A 19,130-nucleotide genomic window follows, 5' to 3' on the forward strand; every position below is an offset into this window, starting at 1 on the left:
GTACACCACTCTTTCTTGTAACAATTTGTCTTCCTTTTGAGGGTTGTAATGTGTGTGTGTGTGTGTGTGGGGGGGGGGGGGGCTACCTGTGTAGTCATCTCCTCTCTAGTCTCTACTACCCCCCCTAAGTATTAGGGAATTTAGGGTGACCCCTTCATCCCTATAAGCCATGGCAGCAGATCTTTAAAACCCCCAAACTTTCTATACCAGTGTACTGGAAAAGACCTCTGTAGTGGCAGTGACACATCACCAGACTGCTTACACCATCAGAATCTACCTCAAATAGGAGCTAGATCCTATCAGGAAGAATTCTCATACTCACACTTGGATACATGCCCGCACGCACACAGGATTACACACCTATCATTTTGTCTGGATATAATTACTTACAAACTGCTGGCCAGATGCTGGTAGCTGGTCTACAGTATACTCTGTCTGAACCAGATGCCATTGCTGGTCTATACGCCACTGTCTGAACCAGAAGCTGGTCTATACTGTATATGTCTGTGTCTGAACCAGAAGCTGGTCTATACGCCACTGTCTGAACCAGAAGCTGGTCTATACTGTATATGTCTGTGTCTGAACCAGAAGCTGGTCTATACGCCACTGTCTGAACCAGAAGCTGGTCTATACTGTATATGTCTGTGTCTGAACCAGAAGCTGGTCTATACTGTACATGTCTGTGTCTGAACCAGAAGCTGGTCTATACGTCTCTGTCTGAACCAGAAGCTGGTCTATACGTCTCTGTCTGAACCAGAAGCTGGTCTATACTGTACATGTCTGTGTCTGAACCAGAAGCTGGTCTATACGTCTCTGTCTGAACTCTGAACTAGATCTTGCAGGTCTAATACGTCTCTGTCTAGACAACACCATTTCAGGTTCCATGACAGGCATTTCCACTCAACAAGATTTTCCTCACAGTCACTGTAAGTAACGAGATGCAGGGACATTAGGGACGTGCCATGCCACTGCAAACATCATCATGAGCAAAAATGAAGACAAAATAAAGAATATTTAAAGGAGTATTCAGTGATTTGAGTGATTTGGAAAACCACCCAGTCCGCCCCAGTAACAAAATGTGCACATGCACACACTCTACAGTGGGGGGAAGTGCAACAGGACAAACGGCATGTTCCCCCACTCGATCATGATTGGAGGAAGGCCCCTCTCATCCTGATTGGATGAAGGCTTTGCCACCCGCCACCAAAACTGAAACTAGGGTTTTTTGACCCCAGGGGCTGACTGGGGACAGGGAGGAACTCCTTATATGGTCAGCACACTCTATGGTAGGGAGGATTATCCAAAACAATAAGAAAAAATAAGTGATATTTGAATTAAGTGAAATCACTGAATATACCTTTAAACAAAATTATACATTGAGGCACTTACAGGGATAGAATGAATGTTGCTCATTTTGAAAAGTTACTATACCGGTATATACAGTATATTCTAAAGAGATTTAAAAGATTTGTGTTGAGTGAAGTGCACATTTTATTCATAGAGAAGAATGTTGAACTTGGCTTTAGAAAGCAACTGGAAGCAGAACATATTGTTGACCATTGTTTGAATTATACATACTGTATCAATGTTGTGATATGTAATTCAGTCAACTGATTTACTGATTGTGTAATTACTAATTTGCATAAATAACAATTTGCATATTGATAATAGAAATCATGTCAACCTTAAAGGCTTTGACAAAAAAAAACAATTTTCCCTCGAAACACTCAACTGTTCGCTGATTGAATTATTTAATCAGACTCTGGACTGACTGACTGACTGTTTCACTGATTACAGACACATTCACTCATTCACTCACTCCGTTCCTGCAGTCAGAATCAAGGAAGAAGTATTGAAACGAACAGACTTAAACTGGCCAGTGCAGTCCCCCTGTCCAAGGGTCCTATTGTAACTCATGCAAAGGAGGGATACATTCTGTATGTAAAGGACCCAAAAGTGCAAGCTGGGGCTCAAACTGAACATAAATAAAGTAAAAATTGAGGAATAATTAGGAATAAACATGCAATGCATGATGACACAACGTCTTAATGCAAATATTCCTTTCGCCGTGCAAACATATTTTTGTTTGTCTTTTTCCATCCATATAAACGTAAGAGAACACAAAAAAAAGAAAGGGGGAGGGGGGGGGGGAATGCAAAATGAATCAAGCTGAAAAGTCCAATACGTGGAGAGAGATGCACATTATACAAACCTGGGCTCTTAAACTGATCCGGGCTCTGTAGGTGCTGGAGGGGGGAGTTGCAGGCGGAGTTGGCATGCTCACTGTGCAGCATCTGAGCAGCCTGGGGCCCCAGGGAGCCATAGTCCGCAAAGGAGCAGGGGCCCCCCCGCTGGTCACTGGGAGTGGAGTAAAACCCATAATCGGGGAGGCCTGGGAGATACAGTATAGGGTGGGGAGGGGGAGGGGAAGGGACGCCATCATTGGGGAAATCAAACTTGTTCACGAACTTGTGGTCAAGGTCGAGATTGTTTCGCGTGGCACGGCGGTGTGGCACACCATGTTTTTAGATATACTGTATGTAATTTTGCCCTGTTGGTCCTCCCTGCCATCTCTCCCCCAGCAGCCCCTGCCGTGTGTCCAAGGCCCTACTGGCATGTGATCAGTGTGCCTATGTATGTATATCGTCCGTGTCGGGCAGAAAACTTGTACCTTATTTCAACTGTTTCTAAACAATCTAAACCATGTTTTTCCTGTAAATTATTGCCCTACTTCATTGTACAAGAGTCGCCTCAAAAGTAGCAGAAATAGCAGATCTACAAGCTCACATCACATCATGATGCGATGCTGAAAACGAATGGATTTGGACATGCAAGGTTTCTGCCCGACAGCAGCGATATGTTCACTGGATCTAAACATTACCAACTCTTCCTTTCTCTCCGACTGTGTCATGGTACAAAGTACCACATCACAATCGGAGACAATGCTGTCTCAGGACTCGGAGTCCATACCTCGATCCAACCTGCATTCCCCCACAGCTTTCCTGCAATCTTTCACGACACAGATGAAAGTGAAGAATCACTGAAGCACAGCTCAATACAATACAATACAATACAATACAATACAATACAACACAATACAATACAATACAATGCAACAACGCTCACTGGACACACCTGAAGGAAGCTTCTGTCATTTAACAGAAGGGGAAACACAATGCATGCCAATCAATAATTAATTTCAAGCCTCTGATTCTGGACAAATAGCAGTGGATACTGGAGGTGTGTATGTGACATTCTTTCTAGGTGAGATAACAAAGAAACATCAGTGTTTATTGACGACAGGCATATGGCTCTAAGCACTCCAGTAGTCCTCTTCAAAATGATCCCCTCTTTTCACACAGATGGTGGATTATCAACAGTTTAAAGAATGTCATTCAGCAAAGCGACAACATTTATTGCTTATCCTCTTAATCTCTGACAAGCCGCCCCATTAAATGTGCAATTAAAAGAACGTGTTGCACACCTTTATACTGGAGTTCATCTACTCAGGAGAGGATTATTTTGGTGACACTGGCTTTTCCATGGCAGATTACTAATGCTGTACTTCTATTTTATTGGGGTCTTGGTGCGAAAAGACATTCAAAGCCATTCCACCTGTGAAAGGGCCCAGCCAATGCCTTTTAGCACTGTGATGTCATTACTCGTGGGCCACCATAATTATCGTCACTGACGGGCAGATACCTTGTATCTCCACATTTTGATCTTTCTTTTTTCATAAATGAATGCCCTATTTTATATCTCGTCGTATGACTACCAGACAGCATCGCTACCCACTCAGCTACTGTATGACCACCGCCAAAATGCTCAAAAGAATGATGGTTAAGTCTGTCTGTGTGCTTTATACATATTTAACCAATGAAAAGTATTAACCAGAGTTTGTGACTACATAATAACTACATGGCATCCATTGAAACGCAGGTTATTTGTTCAGTTTCCTGAAAAGTAATGATTTGGACATATAAGGTTTCTGCCCAACAGTGACAATACCTACTCTTATGAACATGAAAAATGTCAGGCCTTTCATAATTTGCCCACGTATATTAACATAATGCCTGAGATACTGAGAAAAGAAGAAATTACCATTCTGTGTACTCCTAAGTAACAGACACAATTAAATCAACTCTGAAAAGCACATGGAAAGGACAAGTTTAATTATTTTTCTCCACAATTTTGTAATTATGCCAATTCCACTAAACTATACCAGTGGTTCTCAAAGTGGGGTCCAGGGTTCCCCTGGGTGCTTGAGGAGTTGGGCTGTAACTTAAGAGTGTACAAATGGAACTAAATGGATCTTAGTTTACGGGTCCATCTGGTTCCATTTGTTCACTCTCTGTCTACAGTCTACAGTGACACAATCTAAACTGAGGACTTCACATCGAGGACCCAGAGATTAAAAATGTATCAAACACGGGGTCTGTGAAATGTGAATGTTTGAGAGCCACTGAACTACACTACATGGTTGTTCTGTAGTCTGAAGGCCACAGTTGGTGTGGGTTCAGTATAGACCAGTGAAATAGGATCACTCTCGTGTTTTTAAGTTGCAACTAAATATTCAGTTTTCTTTTCCTTTCTTTTCTTTCATGACTTTTACTACCATCTTTTTCCCCTTATGTTTTTCTAGAGATGTAAAAAAAGAAGATAATTGTTCAATAAAAATGTTCAACCTGTAGGAATCACTAGTGCAGTGACAAAAAACATCCTCCCACCTGTAAACACGGCCAACAGGCTCGATGCACGCAACCACATTGGCAAGAACATGGGCCAGGTGTTACTACCAACGGTAATATAATTGAGGCTCTGTTCCATAGTTAAGCAGAGCTTGTCAAATGACTGTTTGACCAGAATGGAACATCCTGGAACATTGCTTTGCAACATTTGGTCTAATTTACTTTACTGTAGTACTATGTGCAAATTATGAAATCGATTTCCACTGTTTCCAACCCTATTGGTGAGCAACTCGGACGGCACTGAGTTAAAATGTTTTAAATGTTAAGGATAATAAAATCAAGTGTAAAGTCTGCCCCAAAACCTCATTCAAATAAATGAATGGAGAGTTAATGATTCTGCAGCCTGCAGGAGGCAAAATGGCGACATCTGCTGGGCCATTAATGGAAACTTAAAATAATGACTTCATGGGCTTCAAATCCAGCTGAGCTTCCTTGCCACCTGGGCACACTTCACAGGGCTCAGATGATGTAAAATGCAATCAAAATATTATTATGATGTTAAACAATTTTTGTTGGAGAATACCAGCTCAGTGGCCTTGTGGTTTGAGTGTTCGCCCTGAGACTGGAAGATCAGGGGTTCAATCCCCGGCCGGGTCATACCAAAGACTCTATAAATGGGACCCAATGCCTCCCTGCTTGGCACACAGCATCAAGGGTTGGATTGGATTGGGGGTAAGTCCCTGCGACATACTAGCGTCATGTCCAGGGGGTGTACTTGTACATCATGTCAAGGGGGTGTACTTGTACATCAAGCTGCCTCACGCTACAGAAACAGGAGATAAGTGCCTGCCCTATGGGCCTCATGGCTTACTTACTTATATAAATGAAATAGAGATCGATAGAGAACTGACAGTCCTTGGTCTTGTCTCCGAGTTTTGACTTAAGCTTATTTCAGACTCGGTCATGACATTGAGATTAGTCAATTAAATTACCGAAACATCAGTGCCACTAGTCCTTGGTTTTTGGCAGAAGTCGGTTGGGAAAAAAATAACAGGCAATTAAAAGAGAGCGTTAAACCCACAGTTAGCCCACTAATCCTGCTTGGTGACAGAGGTTACAATCTCATCAATGTTACAAAGGGATGTTATGTTGATACATAAAGTCTAGTAGAAACTCATGCACACACACAGTCCTCAATGAGTACTAGTTGATCGCTAACTCGATCATTCTGACTCTGTCCCCACTACCCAGTTCCATATCAGGAAATAAGCAATAGCTTTAACTTGAATTTTAATATACAGTATAACTAATAAAACCAAAGATAATGCCCAACAAGATACAAAAATAAGAGGTGAATGGTGGCAATGCCTTTTAACAGATTGACTTTGATATCCAAAACATCTGTGGATACAATACTAACTTGGTAAACAAAATGTGCAGAGCACTATGTGAATTTTGACGGGAGACAATTGAGCAATGCATAGGCATTAAGTAACGCATGGCGTACATATATTAATCTGAAACGCACAGACCTGCACACCTCCGAAAACCACAAGGAATTACATCACTCTGCTGACTGACAGGCACAGGAGAGGAACCATTGTTCACTGGATATATAGGCAGCGTGAACAGGAGTAAAGCTCCCTCATATGTACACGCATGCATGCACACCCCTGGAGAGCCATTGATTCTCATCAGTACTCATCTGATCTGTTATGCAGAGCGAGCCTGTGCCCACAGCTGCATGCGTATCGCTGATCATAGATCAGATCACCGCACATCCTACCGCCGTCCCGTTATTAACCCATTTTGGGAGGGAACCCCTTTTGGTGTTTTAAACATTATGTTATAATTTAGCTATTGAAAAATAGCAGATCTACAAGCTCATAGCGCGCCACCGAGTGGCGCGCTATGAACTTGTAGATCTGCTATTTTTGAAAAATCGTTAAAATGTGCCTCAAATCTTTCCGAAAATTGTCATGATTTAGAAAACATTTTTTTTAAATTTCGACGTCAGGCCTGAATGGGTTAATATTCAGACAATCTAAGCAGCACAACGGACCCTTCTCTGGACCTTCTTTTTTTCCCCCCACCGGACACTAATTGGGTGTAATTACTCATCTACAAAACAAATGAGCATGTTGAGGTTGCCTAGGAGACCAGCTGATGGGGCCCAGCAGTGCATATCAGTCACCAGGCTTCATTTATACTGATAATTACCCCCTCCCTTCTTACTCAAACCCGTTTCCTCCCTCCATCTCCAGCAGTGGTGGACAGTAACTAAGTACTTTGAGTAGCTGTATCTGAGTATCCCAATATTTTTGAATATTGAATATTACTCCACAGTATGTAGGAGTGAAAGTACATTATGAACCCATTACGTTCTATTTAAAAAATAGTGCAAATGACAGAACTGCACATGTTGTTGGCTTGTAGATTACAGTATTTATATTTTGATTGATTTCTTTCTTTGGGGATTATTTTGGTCTACATTTCAATACAGCAGGGCATTGATATTAAAACTAAAATGTACTTATTTAAAAGCATGTTGAAAAGTACTACAGTAGTACAAATTTGATGGAGCAACTTTCACTTCCACACAGTAATATTTGATAGTACTTTGAGACAAGTGCTGGAGTCAAGTACTATGTCCAGTGTCCACCACTACTCATAATTATCCCCTCCCTACTCAAAGCCTTTCTCTTCCCTCCATCTGCAGCGAGCAAGGGCTTGAGTTGTGGGTTTGCTGCTAAGTGCCAGATAGAGGAGAGGGTCTCGCCATCGCTTACTGCCACCATCAAGGTGGTTCTATTTAACCACTTGAACCCTCTAGACTTAATCTGCACTTTTTGTGTGGTGCCTAACCGCTCCAATGAACACCTATGTGTGTCCCTATGTATGTATGTATGTATGTATGTATGTATGTATGTATGTATGTATGTATGTATGTATGTATGTATGTATGTATGTATGTATGTATGTATGTATGTCCGCTTGAGTACGGACAGCTGCAATACCGCTGGGTGACCTAAAGTGGCACTATTGTTGTTGGCATTGACGCTGGGGTTCAAGTAGGAATGCCCTGTTCTCATGGTATATATATATAATATACATTTATATTTGATACAGAGGGTTGTTTTGTGTCCAGTAGCTCCTTTATCTATTCACTCCGCGACCTACACAGTCTCACTTGTGCTGCCCACCCCCAACCCCCCTCGTGCCCTTTTTTTCTCCACCGGGCACAGAACCATATATCAAGAACACTCGTCATTTCATTGAGTCACAACTTGCTCAAATCTGGAGCATTTTTAAAAATTGCTGTGAAATCTATGAAGTTCCAGCTTTCATTTGGTATATAGATCGTGCCTCTCTACAAAGCGGTATCAAGCGAAAAGGAAAATTCGGGAAATCTGATTAATTAAACAAACTTGCACTGAACTGAGGCGAAATAACATTGGAAATGACATCCGTTGCTTCCTTAACATCTCGCCTTTAATTGCCTTTCAATAAAACCACATTTGGTTGACACAAGTATCAGCTACGAGTTACTGATTATGGGGAATTTTACATTATTGTAATCCATTAAATATTTGCTGGGCAATGGGGTGATGAAACTGAACGAGCGAATCACGCACAATGTGCCATGGCACAAATCAAATAACTTCTTTGACTAGACAATTAAACACAATGGGCACAAGGAATTGACAGTCTGCTGATTATAGGAAAATTACAATCACTAGAGATTTGTGGAGAATTAAGACAGAACGAGACCTCTGAGCTGTGAATGTTCTGCAATATTGTGTGTCAAGGCAGCTCCAAATCAGGAGCGCATTCTTTTATAAACGGAATCACTTTACGGGTGGTTTGAAGAGGCGCTTTCCGTTGTCCTAAACCTGTGTGCAAACCTGTGAGCAAATATAGGGAAAGCGCATCAACACACCTAGTCACCTACAGACACATCTCCATCCGCAAGTATAGGAGTCGGCAAAATGTATAGTGGGTTGTGTGGCCGCAAGACACCATTTACGGATAGTAGAAGCTCCTAAATGTGTAACGCACGGAAAGTGGTTAATGAGAAGGTAAGGCAAAGGCATACGATAGAGCCCTAACAATTTAAACTGAGACTAACACAATTTATGAACTCATAAACATACGCAATTAATTAACATACTCTATGCCCACCAGTTGCACATTTCCGTAAATCGTGTTCCTGTCTGAATATGCTTTGACAAACAAAAGCCACCATAATTAGCCGCTCCATTTTCAGTTTTCACCAATGTAATTTAGAAAATAAATAATGAATAAATAAATAAATAAAAGCAGAAAAAACACTAGCATTGTTGCCTAGCGTAGCTTTCACTTTGCATTTGAAATTATCTTTTCTGAATGAATGGCTGACTAATTAACAGCACCCTTTTCAGAGTGCACAGACATTTCAAAATAATACATATTTAATGTCATGCCATTTTGTGTTCAGAGAGGCTTAGCTAATGAATTTTAACAGTTGATTTCTTCTTGAATTGGCTAGCCCACCCACACAGGCCTCAGATTTTTTACTATTCACCTTTTCCCTTGTTCACTGATTTCTGACATACATATTGATGGAGACCTACCATTGTCTTTTGGGGGAAGTTCTACTTTATTGATCCTTTTATTCTCCTCCGAATTTGACCCATCCTAACTATAAGAGTGGCCAGCAGCGCCCAGAGTCCAGCCCAGAGTCAATTATAATTCCAAGGCCTGGCCTTTGTCGTTGATGAATACTAAACATGAAGAGTGAATTGCAGGTTAAAATGTTCTAGATTTTACATTTTCTTAGCATTTTGTGATATGTTTTGTCTTCATACTGAATGTCCTATCTGTCTGTTTGTATGGATTGCTGCTGCTGTCTGACCAGGTCTCTCTCTCTCTCTCTCTCTCTCTCTCTCTCGACATCAGGTCTCAATGAGATTACCTGCTTAAAGCAAACATTAAAAGTCCATAGACTTGGCTGCCACATAACCGTCAAACAGTTAGATGAATCTCACTATTTGTGCACCTGTGTACTGTACTGTTGTGTCCCTCTCTTGTTATGTATGTACTGTATGTTCTTTGTATGCATTTGGTGGCTGTAGCAGGGATGGAAGCCCAAGGCAAAATTCCCTTGTGGACAAAAAAGTTTACTTTGACCTTGACCAATCATTCCCCAGGGTATTGTGCCTTTGCTGCTGCAGCCCCCTGGTTCTGGATTAGCCTGCCGTATGTATGTACGTATGTCGGTGTCCTCCAACAGCCAATAAGGGACCACCATTCTTGGTAACTATGATACTGTACGTTTCAAGGTTGGTATAAGGTCAATATGATTAAGAATAGCAGAGAGCTCTATAGGACTCAGAGCAGCAGTCGTACCCAGACAGCAGCAGAGAGCTTTAAGACTCGTACCAGCAGTGGTGAGCGCACTTCATGGCGTGCTCTGCTTGCGCACAAGTAGGCCGTATGGCCTACTCAATTTGCATAAGCACAGGCATGTCCATATTTGGTATGGGCACACAGATACACACTGCCACACCGGCACAGACAACTTTACTTATAATAGAAGATGTACACTACACTACACTACAGGGCCAGGTTAGAACAGCAGATGGTTGAGCCTATTATATACTTCATTTGAGAATTTCTTAGAGAGAAATAAAGGACAAGGAGAGAGAGAGAGAGAGAGAGAGAGAGAGAGAGAGAGAGAGAGAGAGAGAGAGAGAGAGAGAGAGAGAGAGAGAAGATGAGATACAAAATAGGAGGAGCAAATTGTGACGGAGTAACCAGAGACATGAAATGCAACACTGAACAAAACAGAAAGGGAGAGAATTAGGAAAATGGAGAGCTGAAAATTGAAATCTGAGCCCTGATGAAATCAGCAGATAATTATTATATGTGAATGCTGCACTCTAATTTGACATTAAAAAAACAAACCAAAACCATTTGGACAACAACCATCTTGATCGCAATGCACATATCCTTCTCACAACTAAACCATACCACGTGCCTCCAGGCCCATCAGGTCCACTGATTACAGCTCAAAATCCTCCATCTGTACGTGTTCGTATTAGTTCCCAAGCTTATGTGAAACAGCCTCCTCCCTTACTCTTTTGTCCAGACAATAATGCTTACTCCACATCAACATTTCCACTTAACTTCCATGTTCAATGCCACAGTTGGTTTGGGGAAATTGTTTGTTTTGAAGACGCAAAATCAAGCCGGCTGATGAAAGAGAAAGAGCATCTGATTACCTTCCAGTGCTCCCTCTGTTAAGCTGATTGCTGTTCAAAGAAGGATGTTGCTTTGTTATCTGTGTGTACAGTGTGTGTGCGTGCGTGCGTGCGTGCGTGCGTGCGTGCGTGCGTGCGTGCGTGCGTGCATGCACGCATGTGCGCACACGTAAATTGTGACAATAGTGTAGGTATCCTTGTTCTTGTAACTGTGTGTGTACATTGCGGCCATGGCATACAATATTACGCATGAGTGTGTAGATTTCTACAGACTTTGCAAGCATCACTGGGAGAGGGGGTTTAGCTGAACGTCTAACATGCTAGTTACTGTAGCATGCTACTGTAGATGGCATGCTGTAGAAACCAGAAAGTTCATAGTTACGCTGCTTCGCATACTGTAAGCAACTGTGATATATAAGTGTTTTTGATATATAATGTGTATGCTTTCTGCTTCTTTGTACTTTTGACATTGCTGCTAAAGGTATATAATACCTTCTGCTCTTGCAGATTTTGATGCTGCTGCTAAAACAGATTGTATCTGTCTTAATAGTCTGTCTTAAACTAATCATATACTGTCGTCCTATCTGTACTATTTCTATCTCATCTACTATTACAAATATTTTTATTGTTGTATTGTATTGTATTGTATTGTTGTGTTAGCACTCTCTCTCTCTCTCTGTGTGGAACATGTCCGCCCAACATTTCGCTGCTTGTACCTGTATGGGTAAGCGAGCGACAAATAAATCCCTCTTGAGCCTTGATTCTTGACAGCTACACTACCCTAACGTACTCTTGCCTGATTAAGCCTGATTATGACAGGCAGCCTTCTCTAAAGCCTGTCTGCTGCCATTGGAGTTGTTAATCACCGTTATTGAATGATCTACAGTTGAAAGGGTAGAGAAAGCCAGTTCTGTTAATGAAGCTGGATAGGTAATCAATAATGAGTACAAGAGAAGGGAAACTTCAAGACAAAAAGAAACTTCACTAGTGTTTGGTATAGCACTTCCATACAGAATGGGAGGAAGCCCTCCCAATAATTTCCATTTCGAAGGGCTATTCCAAAGCCCCCTCAGGTAAAGTTTTCAGCAATGGGATAATCATTTTTCTTTCAAGAAAGAAAGAAAGATAGAGAAATTGTCCTGTCGATCTATAAGCTGGATGTACAGTGCAGTAAAATCCAACTCTGAGATAACTGAGTGACTGTGTAATTGTGTCTGTGCGGGAGAGAAGCAGAGCAGCACAAGAGTTGGCCAGAGAGCAGCAGCCATGGCCACACAGAACGTGAGCAGAGCGTTTACCTGGCCCTGCGTTCTGTGGGTACGCCACGTAGCCGCCTCTTCCACGGGCCCCCCTACCTGAGCCACGCGCTGCTGCCACTGCTGCCGCCGCCACTGGTCCATATGCTGTCGCTGGGAAGCCTGCACAAGCAAACACGCACGCACGCACGCACGCACGCACGCACGCACGCACACACGCACGCGCGCACACACGCACACACACACACACACACACACACACACACGGCCAAATGTCACTTTGATGCGCATATTAGAACTGTACTATGCCGTGAAACGTATTGCTTGGGTTCTGGGTTTGTTTCCATACACGGCGGCTTGGTTTCAGCACTCAGGAAGTAGTACTAACTCTGAGTTCTGGGAAGTCAGAACTCGGAACTCGTAATTTCAGAAAATAACGAATCTATGCTCACAACGGGCCGCAACGCGACACAGTGTATCAGAATCAGAATCACAATCAACTTTATTGTCACATGACAGTTTTACAAGTGAAAAGGTGGGTGAAATGGTTTGTGTGCATAGTTCCCATCGTTATTTTTTCCAAGAAACAAAGAAAGGGAAGAAGAGGGGGGGTAGGAGATCAAGGCAAGAAATAAATACAAAAATTAAGCTGGTTCCACACACACACACACACACACACACACACACACACACACACACACACACACACACACACACACACACACACACACACACACACACACACACACACACACACACACACACACACACACACACACACACACACACACACACACACACACACACACACACACACACACACACACACACACACACACACACACACTCGTAGGGTTTCTCTTAGCTAATTTAATTGAATTTAATAAAAAAAATTAAGAAGGCCCTGAAAAGTACAAGAGTACAAATTCTATTTATTTGTTCCTTGTTATTTTCACAAATGTCAGCACAACAATCAGTCCATGATGATCTTGCCTGTTCCAGTCTGAAAGGCTGTTTATTCCACTGTCATCAACACACAAGGATGCCATGTTCGTCTAATCAAGAGCTTAAAATCATCTCCACAGGGAACACGTTGTTGGCCAATGGCCATAAAACGTTAATTCCCCTCCACATCCCTCTTTCTAATTGATGACACGTTTATTTTGCCCTGTAGATCATTCAGAAGGGGTCCAGAACCCTCCTGAGGGACGCGGGGAGTCATTCCTGAAAGCTAAGGAAGTGAGAGGACCACCAAGGTGTGACCTATTTTCTGAGCCAGCCTCATGCCGCTGTTCCACTAGGAAAGGTTCACACAATGACTGATGGGAGGGAGGGAGGGAGGGAGGGAGGGGGGGAGGGGTAGAGGCCAGAGGGCTAGGTCAGATGAGCTACGGCCAAAGAGGGGAAAAAACACAATCAGCCGCGTGAGAAGTAGGTAATTCACAACTCTGTGGACATTAGCGTGGGCGAATGGCGTGCGCGACGTTCCATTGTGCTGAGATTGTCAGGTGGAGAGCAAAAAGACAACAACAAAATGAAGCAAACAAAGTGCTCCGAGGACCTGGAGAGGCATATTGATGGGGGGGGGATAGATAAGAGACTTTACAGATGATAAGCAGATGACCAAAGTCATCCCCATTTATGTTCGTTGTGCAGTGGCATCCCTCACCAGCTCATCTGATCCCCGTCCCTGTTACTGATGTCTTCACAGGAACACAGATCAGCTGCCCGTCGTTGCTGTGCAAAACAGTCTTCTCTCTCCTTTTCGTACGTAAGTAAGTGTTGAATCTTTTCCTGCTCTGCCATTGTCACAACACCCCCCCCAACAGACCCACTCGCTTGGAAGTTAGCAGCGGGCAAAATTGTGGCGAGAGATTAACTTTGCAGGATTAGGTGGGTTAATTAATAGATGGCTGCTGCTCATTGTTTTGAGTGCAGGCTGTATGAAGCCACCCATGAGGAGCGCTGCAGCATTAAATCAATTTCATGGCCCTTTTATTACTGAGGAGATAAAGCCAATATTTAGCTTTCAATTCTTCACAATTATTGGGGCCCCTGCTTTGCCACTTGAGTGGCTGCGCTTGGTTGGGGACAAGGACGCAGCTGTTTATGGGCTGTGCAGGCCTGGGGGCCTTGGTGACCACTCTGGGGAACGGTTGTAAGCTCTCTCTCACTGTCTGTTTCTCTCTCTGTCTGTCTCTCTCTCTCTCTCTCTCTCTCTCTCTCTCTCTCTCTCGCTCTCTCTCTCTCACTGCCCTGGAGCACAGAAATGCAGCCTTTCATCAGGAACAGACAGAAGAGAAAAGGTTAGATTTCCACTCAAAACACTATAGCGCACGCTAGACCATTCATCTTTTCTCAGAGGAAAAACATAATCCTTTGCATACTGTCTTCTCTGCACAAATTCTGAATGTGATTGAAAGATTCATGTTTAATAATGCTTACTAGATCCTTGAATTTCACCAGAAAGAGAGATCTCCAGCCTCGCTGGCACTCTATTCTTAAAACTGCCGCTCAATCGATTCTACAGGCTACTCTACAGTATATAGCCTTGCTGACCTTTAAACATTTCTCTTTTCAACCGACCAACTCCAACTCACTTTTCGCAACACTTCAGCGATGCTTGCGGAACTCGACTTCGTCTCGTTCCTGACCGCATCACTGTCGTGCCAATAATCACGGTAAAGCACACCCTCTCGTGTAATATTGCTTAATCACGTGTATTGGGTAATCAGCTGGGTGAGGCCGTGTAGGTTACAAAACGTATTAAAGAACTTGAAGACGGGTGCGTTTCTCCGGCCCATGTCTGTGTTCCAGTTCCCAATAAGTATTGTCTGCACAGTCACTGCCAGCCAAGCATTCCTCAAGAATAATAGATATAATTCTAATCAGGGGGTCTGTAAATAGCACCGTCTAGCAAGGGTTTAGCCATTAAAAAAAATCAATTGAGCTATGACCTATAGGTACATGCATACACGTCGATTCCTATTGTTCCTGATTCTAGAATAGCCTACTACATATTTCAATCTCAGAGTCCTCTATACTGTTATCAAGTTTAGTCTCTTAGAAGATATCAGGTAAGATATCAATGATAAGAGACAGAGCAACAGAAACAGTACCACAATCACACACGAGAATTATGACTAGTATGTTCATTTAGATGTCAACCGCACTTCAAAAAATACAACAAAACGACAGCTTTTTGTGTCTACTCTGCATAGGATGCATAGTAATGAGAAATTGGAAAAGTGGAAATATTGCAATTACACTTTCCATTGCTTGTTTCACCACCCAAAATAATTTGGCTATCAGACCCTACTCAGCTTGAGGGACAGTCCAAGTTACCTAAAAAAATGTCCACAATTGAACAATGTTAAGTGTGTCTATTCACTGAAATCAGACATCACCGTTTGGAAATGAGATGGAGAGGAGATGGTTTTGATATTTCCGACAAGACATATTGAATATTTATTGTATTGTTCATTCAAATATACAGTAACATCACACGGCATGATTCAATATACTACTTGGCCCTAAATGAAAGGTCTCTAGCAGGGGAAGTTATTGTTCTGTTGGAAAATCATGAATTCATGGCATCTGCCAACTTGTCAACTTCCCAGCTCAGCACTCAGGAGCATTCCAGTGGTTTTGGTTGGAACAACATGGATGCCCACAGAAGACTGTTGTTTGTTTTGATGTGAAAAACAGTACCTTCATAGACTTAAAGGGATCACAATACGCTATTAGTCTACAATAATGAACAATTTACAACAGTTGAAACAGCAAGCATTAATTGTCTGTGATACGTGCTTGTATCCCTCGATTTAAAATGTACTCAGTTGTACCAATGCATGTACCAAATTATACAATGCAACACACGGCCTGTACTATAAAGATTTAAAACACGTTTTGTTGTAATGCTCTACCATAAGCAATGTACGCCACTGTCATTATCTCCGCCAGACTGGAAAGTCCGAAAACATTTGTTCCAGCTGGGCTGCACATGCTCTGAGGACACGACCTGGGGCCGGCAGCTTCACGGATGTTCACTCTTTGGAAGGGTCAGCCTCCAAGATGGTGAGAAGGCTGGCCTCCACAGGTAGGAAGGGTCAGCCTCCAAGATGGTGAGAAGGCTGGCCTCCACAGGTAGTGAAGGGTCAGCCTCCAAGATGGTGAGAAGGCTGGCCTCCACAGGTAGTGAAGGGTCAGCCTCCAAGATGGTGAGAAGGCTGGCCTCCACAGGTAGTGAAGGGTCAGCCTCCAAGATGGTGAGAAGGCTGGCCTCCACAGGTAGTGAAGGGTCAGCCTCCAAGATGGTGAGAAGGCTGGCCTCCACAGGTAGTGAAGGGTCAGCCTCCAAGATGGTGAGAAGGCTGGCCTCCACAGGTAGTGAAGGGTCAGCCTCCAAGATGGTGAGAAGGCTGGCCTCCACAGGTAGTGAAGGGTCAGCCTCCAAGATGGTGAGAAGGCTGGCCTCCACAGGTAGTGAAGGGTCAGCCTCCAAGATGGTGAGAAGGCTGGCCTCCACAGGTAGTGAAGGGTCAGCCTCCAAGATGGTGAGAAGGCTGGCCTCCACAGGTAGTGAAGGGTCAGCCTCCAAGATGGTGAGAAGGCTGGCCTCCACAGGTAGTGAAGGGTCAGCCTCCAAGATGGTGAGAAGGCTGGCCTCCACAGGTAGTGAAGGGTCAGCCTCCAAGATGGTGAGAAGGCTGGCCTCCACAGGTAGTGCAGGCTCTGGCTGGTTGGAGCTATCATTCTCAAAATAGATTGTTCGTTCAACTAGCCAGGGAGGGAGGTAGTGGGGCTCTCTACGCATCTGGTACTGCTAGTCCCTGAAATTGTTTATGCCAAATGCTCCTCGTGTCGCCGCTCTCAAACTGGTCAAAAACTGGTCTGCATTTCATGCGAGGGCAGGAAGCTGAGACATTAGGACATTAGCACAGCAAGGACATTAGGGCTATATGGACCTGACTTACGTTAACCCATGGTTTCTGGTTGGAGAAGATCCAAACTGTCTTTTTTAATTATGCAGTTAATTAATGCAGTTTGCTGATGAAACCTGTGAGCGTCTGAGAACTCGTTTACTGTTCTAAGAGGAAGAGGTGTGGCGAAACATCTCCCAAAGCAAGCTTGTAGCGTAGAGTCTGTGTGTGTTCAAACTTGAAGATTCACCGACCAAATTCACTGCACAGAGTAGGCTTAAGAATTCTCCCTCCAGCAATTACAGTATCAAGCATTCATGACGCCTCTCCTATCACCAGCACTGCGGGCCGCAGCATTTTGTTTCTGTTCAATAAGTTCAACCACTAACTTTGCTATGTGTGTGGTTGAGCTGAGGTCAGAGCGGCATTTACTTCAATATTCTGCTTCTTAGCCTTTTACAGGAGACTGCTTCTCTGTTATTGCTTGTTGAAATGACCATATCCACAACACTTGCGCATGTCTGTGTGGTGTGTGTGTGTGTGTGTGTGTGTGTGTGTGTGTGTGTGTGTGTGTGTGTGTGTGTGTGTGTGTGTGTGTGTGTGTGTGTGTGCGTGCGTGTGTGTGTGCGTGCGCATTGCTCCTGTGTTTGTGGGAGCCCCCTTTTGTGTCTGCTCATTAACCTGAACTGCGCTGCTTTTTGTCCGGACCAAAGGGAACAGTTTCAGTGTGGGATGAAAGTACACTCCTACAGTCAATCCTTCGCCACTGAGACTTCATGGTCTCTGATTTCAAAGAGGGAAAGTCATTTGCAGAAGGAGAGAGCCCAGAACCCAGCAAAGCTTGGCTTTGTGGTGGTAATTGCACTCATTTTGTACACACATCGAAGTCCTATGATGAAGTCGGGGAACTGAAGTGCTGCTGGGCTGATGTGTGTTCTTCTGACATGCATTGTGATATAAAGTACATCCATCTCATGGACCATATTATGTCAATTTGACAGATCGAACCACACCATTTCAATTGCTGCAAACTAAACATCCAGAGAAAATAATGTTTTATTAAAAAACGATTACTCTGATTCAGATTTATGTATCAAAGGTGCAGTAAGTAATTTTCTTTTGTCAAAATGAGTATTATTCAGTAACAGTGTGATCTTCCCGTCTTTAGTAAACAGAAACTGCATTTTCAAGTCCAAATTCTATCCAATCAGGAGAGAATTTAAAAAGTGACATTTGTGCGAGGCATTCAATCCATTTAGAGCAGTGCAGTGGGCACTATTAGTACAGCACCCAGGAAGCAGTTAGGGGTTAAGTGTCTTGGTCTGGGTGGGAGGACTGGGGGGACCTTCTGATTACCAGACGACCTATCTACCCACTCAGCTACAGCCATCCATCTTATATTATGTAAATATATCTGCCTTTTCATGCAAGCAGCTGGCTTGTAGTTAAACTCGAGTTCAGCACATGATGACAGACAAGGCCAGGTGATGTACTTCGTCAAGATTCCAATAACAAGAGGGTGTAGAAATATAGAAAAGAAGGCAAAGAGGGAAACAAAGAAAAGATGCACAAATAAGTGGGAAACAAAGAAAAGATGCACAAATATGGATAAGAGAAAGAGTGAGACCAGTAAAAAGAAGGAAGAGGAATTGCGAGACAGTTCATTATTGATTCAAATTGTTTAATTAAATGGTAAATGGTGCATTTATGAAGCACCCTTCTCCAAAGCGCTTTACAAAGTGCACTACATTCACCCATTAACACATGTATTTATACACCGAAACCATGCAAGGGACCAACCTGCTCATCAGGAGCCGTTGTCAGTGTCTTGCTCAAGGATACTCCAACACTAACCGAGGGGGAGCCGGGGATCAAACCGGGAACCTTGCGATTCCCGACCACTGCTGCCTACTAAATGAGTCTAAATGAGGCTTTAGCAGTTATGAAGGCAGTATGTACTTTGTGTACAGAAAGAGCTCCTAGTGTTGATGTTTCTGATCTGATCTGTTATTTTTGATGTGT

The 19,130-nt window shown here is 43.2% G+C and overlaps 1 protein-coding gene across 10 annotated transcripts in view; it reads right to left on the reverse strand.

The window, feature by feature from the left end:
- LOC306928533 (RNA-binding protein Musashi homolog 2) overlaps positions 1–19,130 on the reverse strand; it is a 324,724-nt gene that overhangs the window by 12,197 nt on the left and 293,397 nt on the right. For 5 of the 10 annotated variants that reach the window (XM_079508736.1, XM_079508738.1, XM_079508739.1 and 2 more), the window contains 2 exons: positions 12,229–12,348; positions 2,213–2,392 (listed from right to left, as the gene is read on the reverse strand). The exons of 1 other annotated variant lie outside the window; for it this stretch is intronic. In XM_079508736.1, the coding sequence (XP_079364862.1) occupies positions 2,213–2,392; positions 12,229–12,348 (300 nt within the window). The remainder of the gene's footprint in view (positions 1–2,212; positions 2,393–12,228; positions 12,349–19,130) is intronic. 4 more of the 10 variants (XM_079508740.1, XM_079508741.1, XM_079508743.1 and 1 more) reach the window with 2 other exon arrangements.

The sequence above is a fragment of the Electrona antarctica genome (assembly GCF_951216825.1).
Source record: "Electrona antarctica genome assembly, chromosome: 8".
Classification (NCBI taxonomy): Eukaryota; Metazoa; Chordata; class Actinopteri; order Myctophiformes; family Myctophidae; genus Electrona; species Electrona antarctica.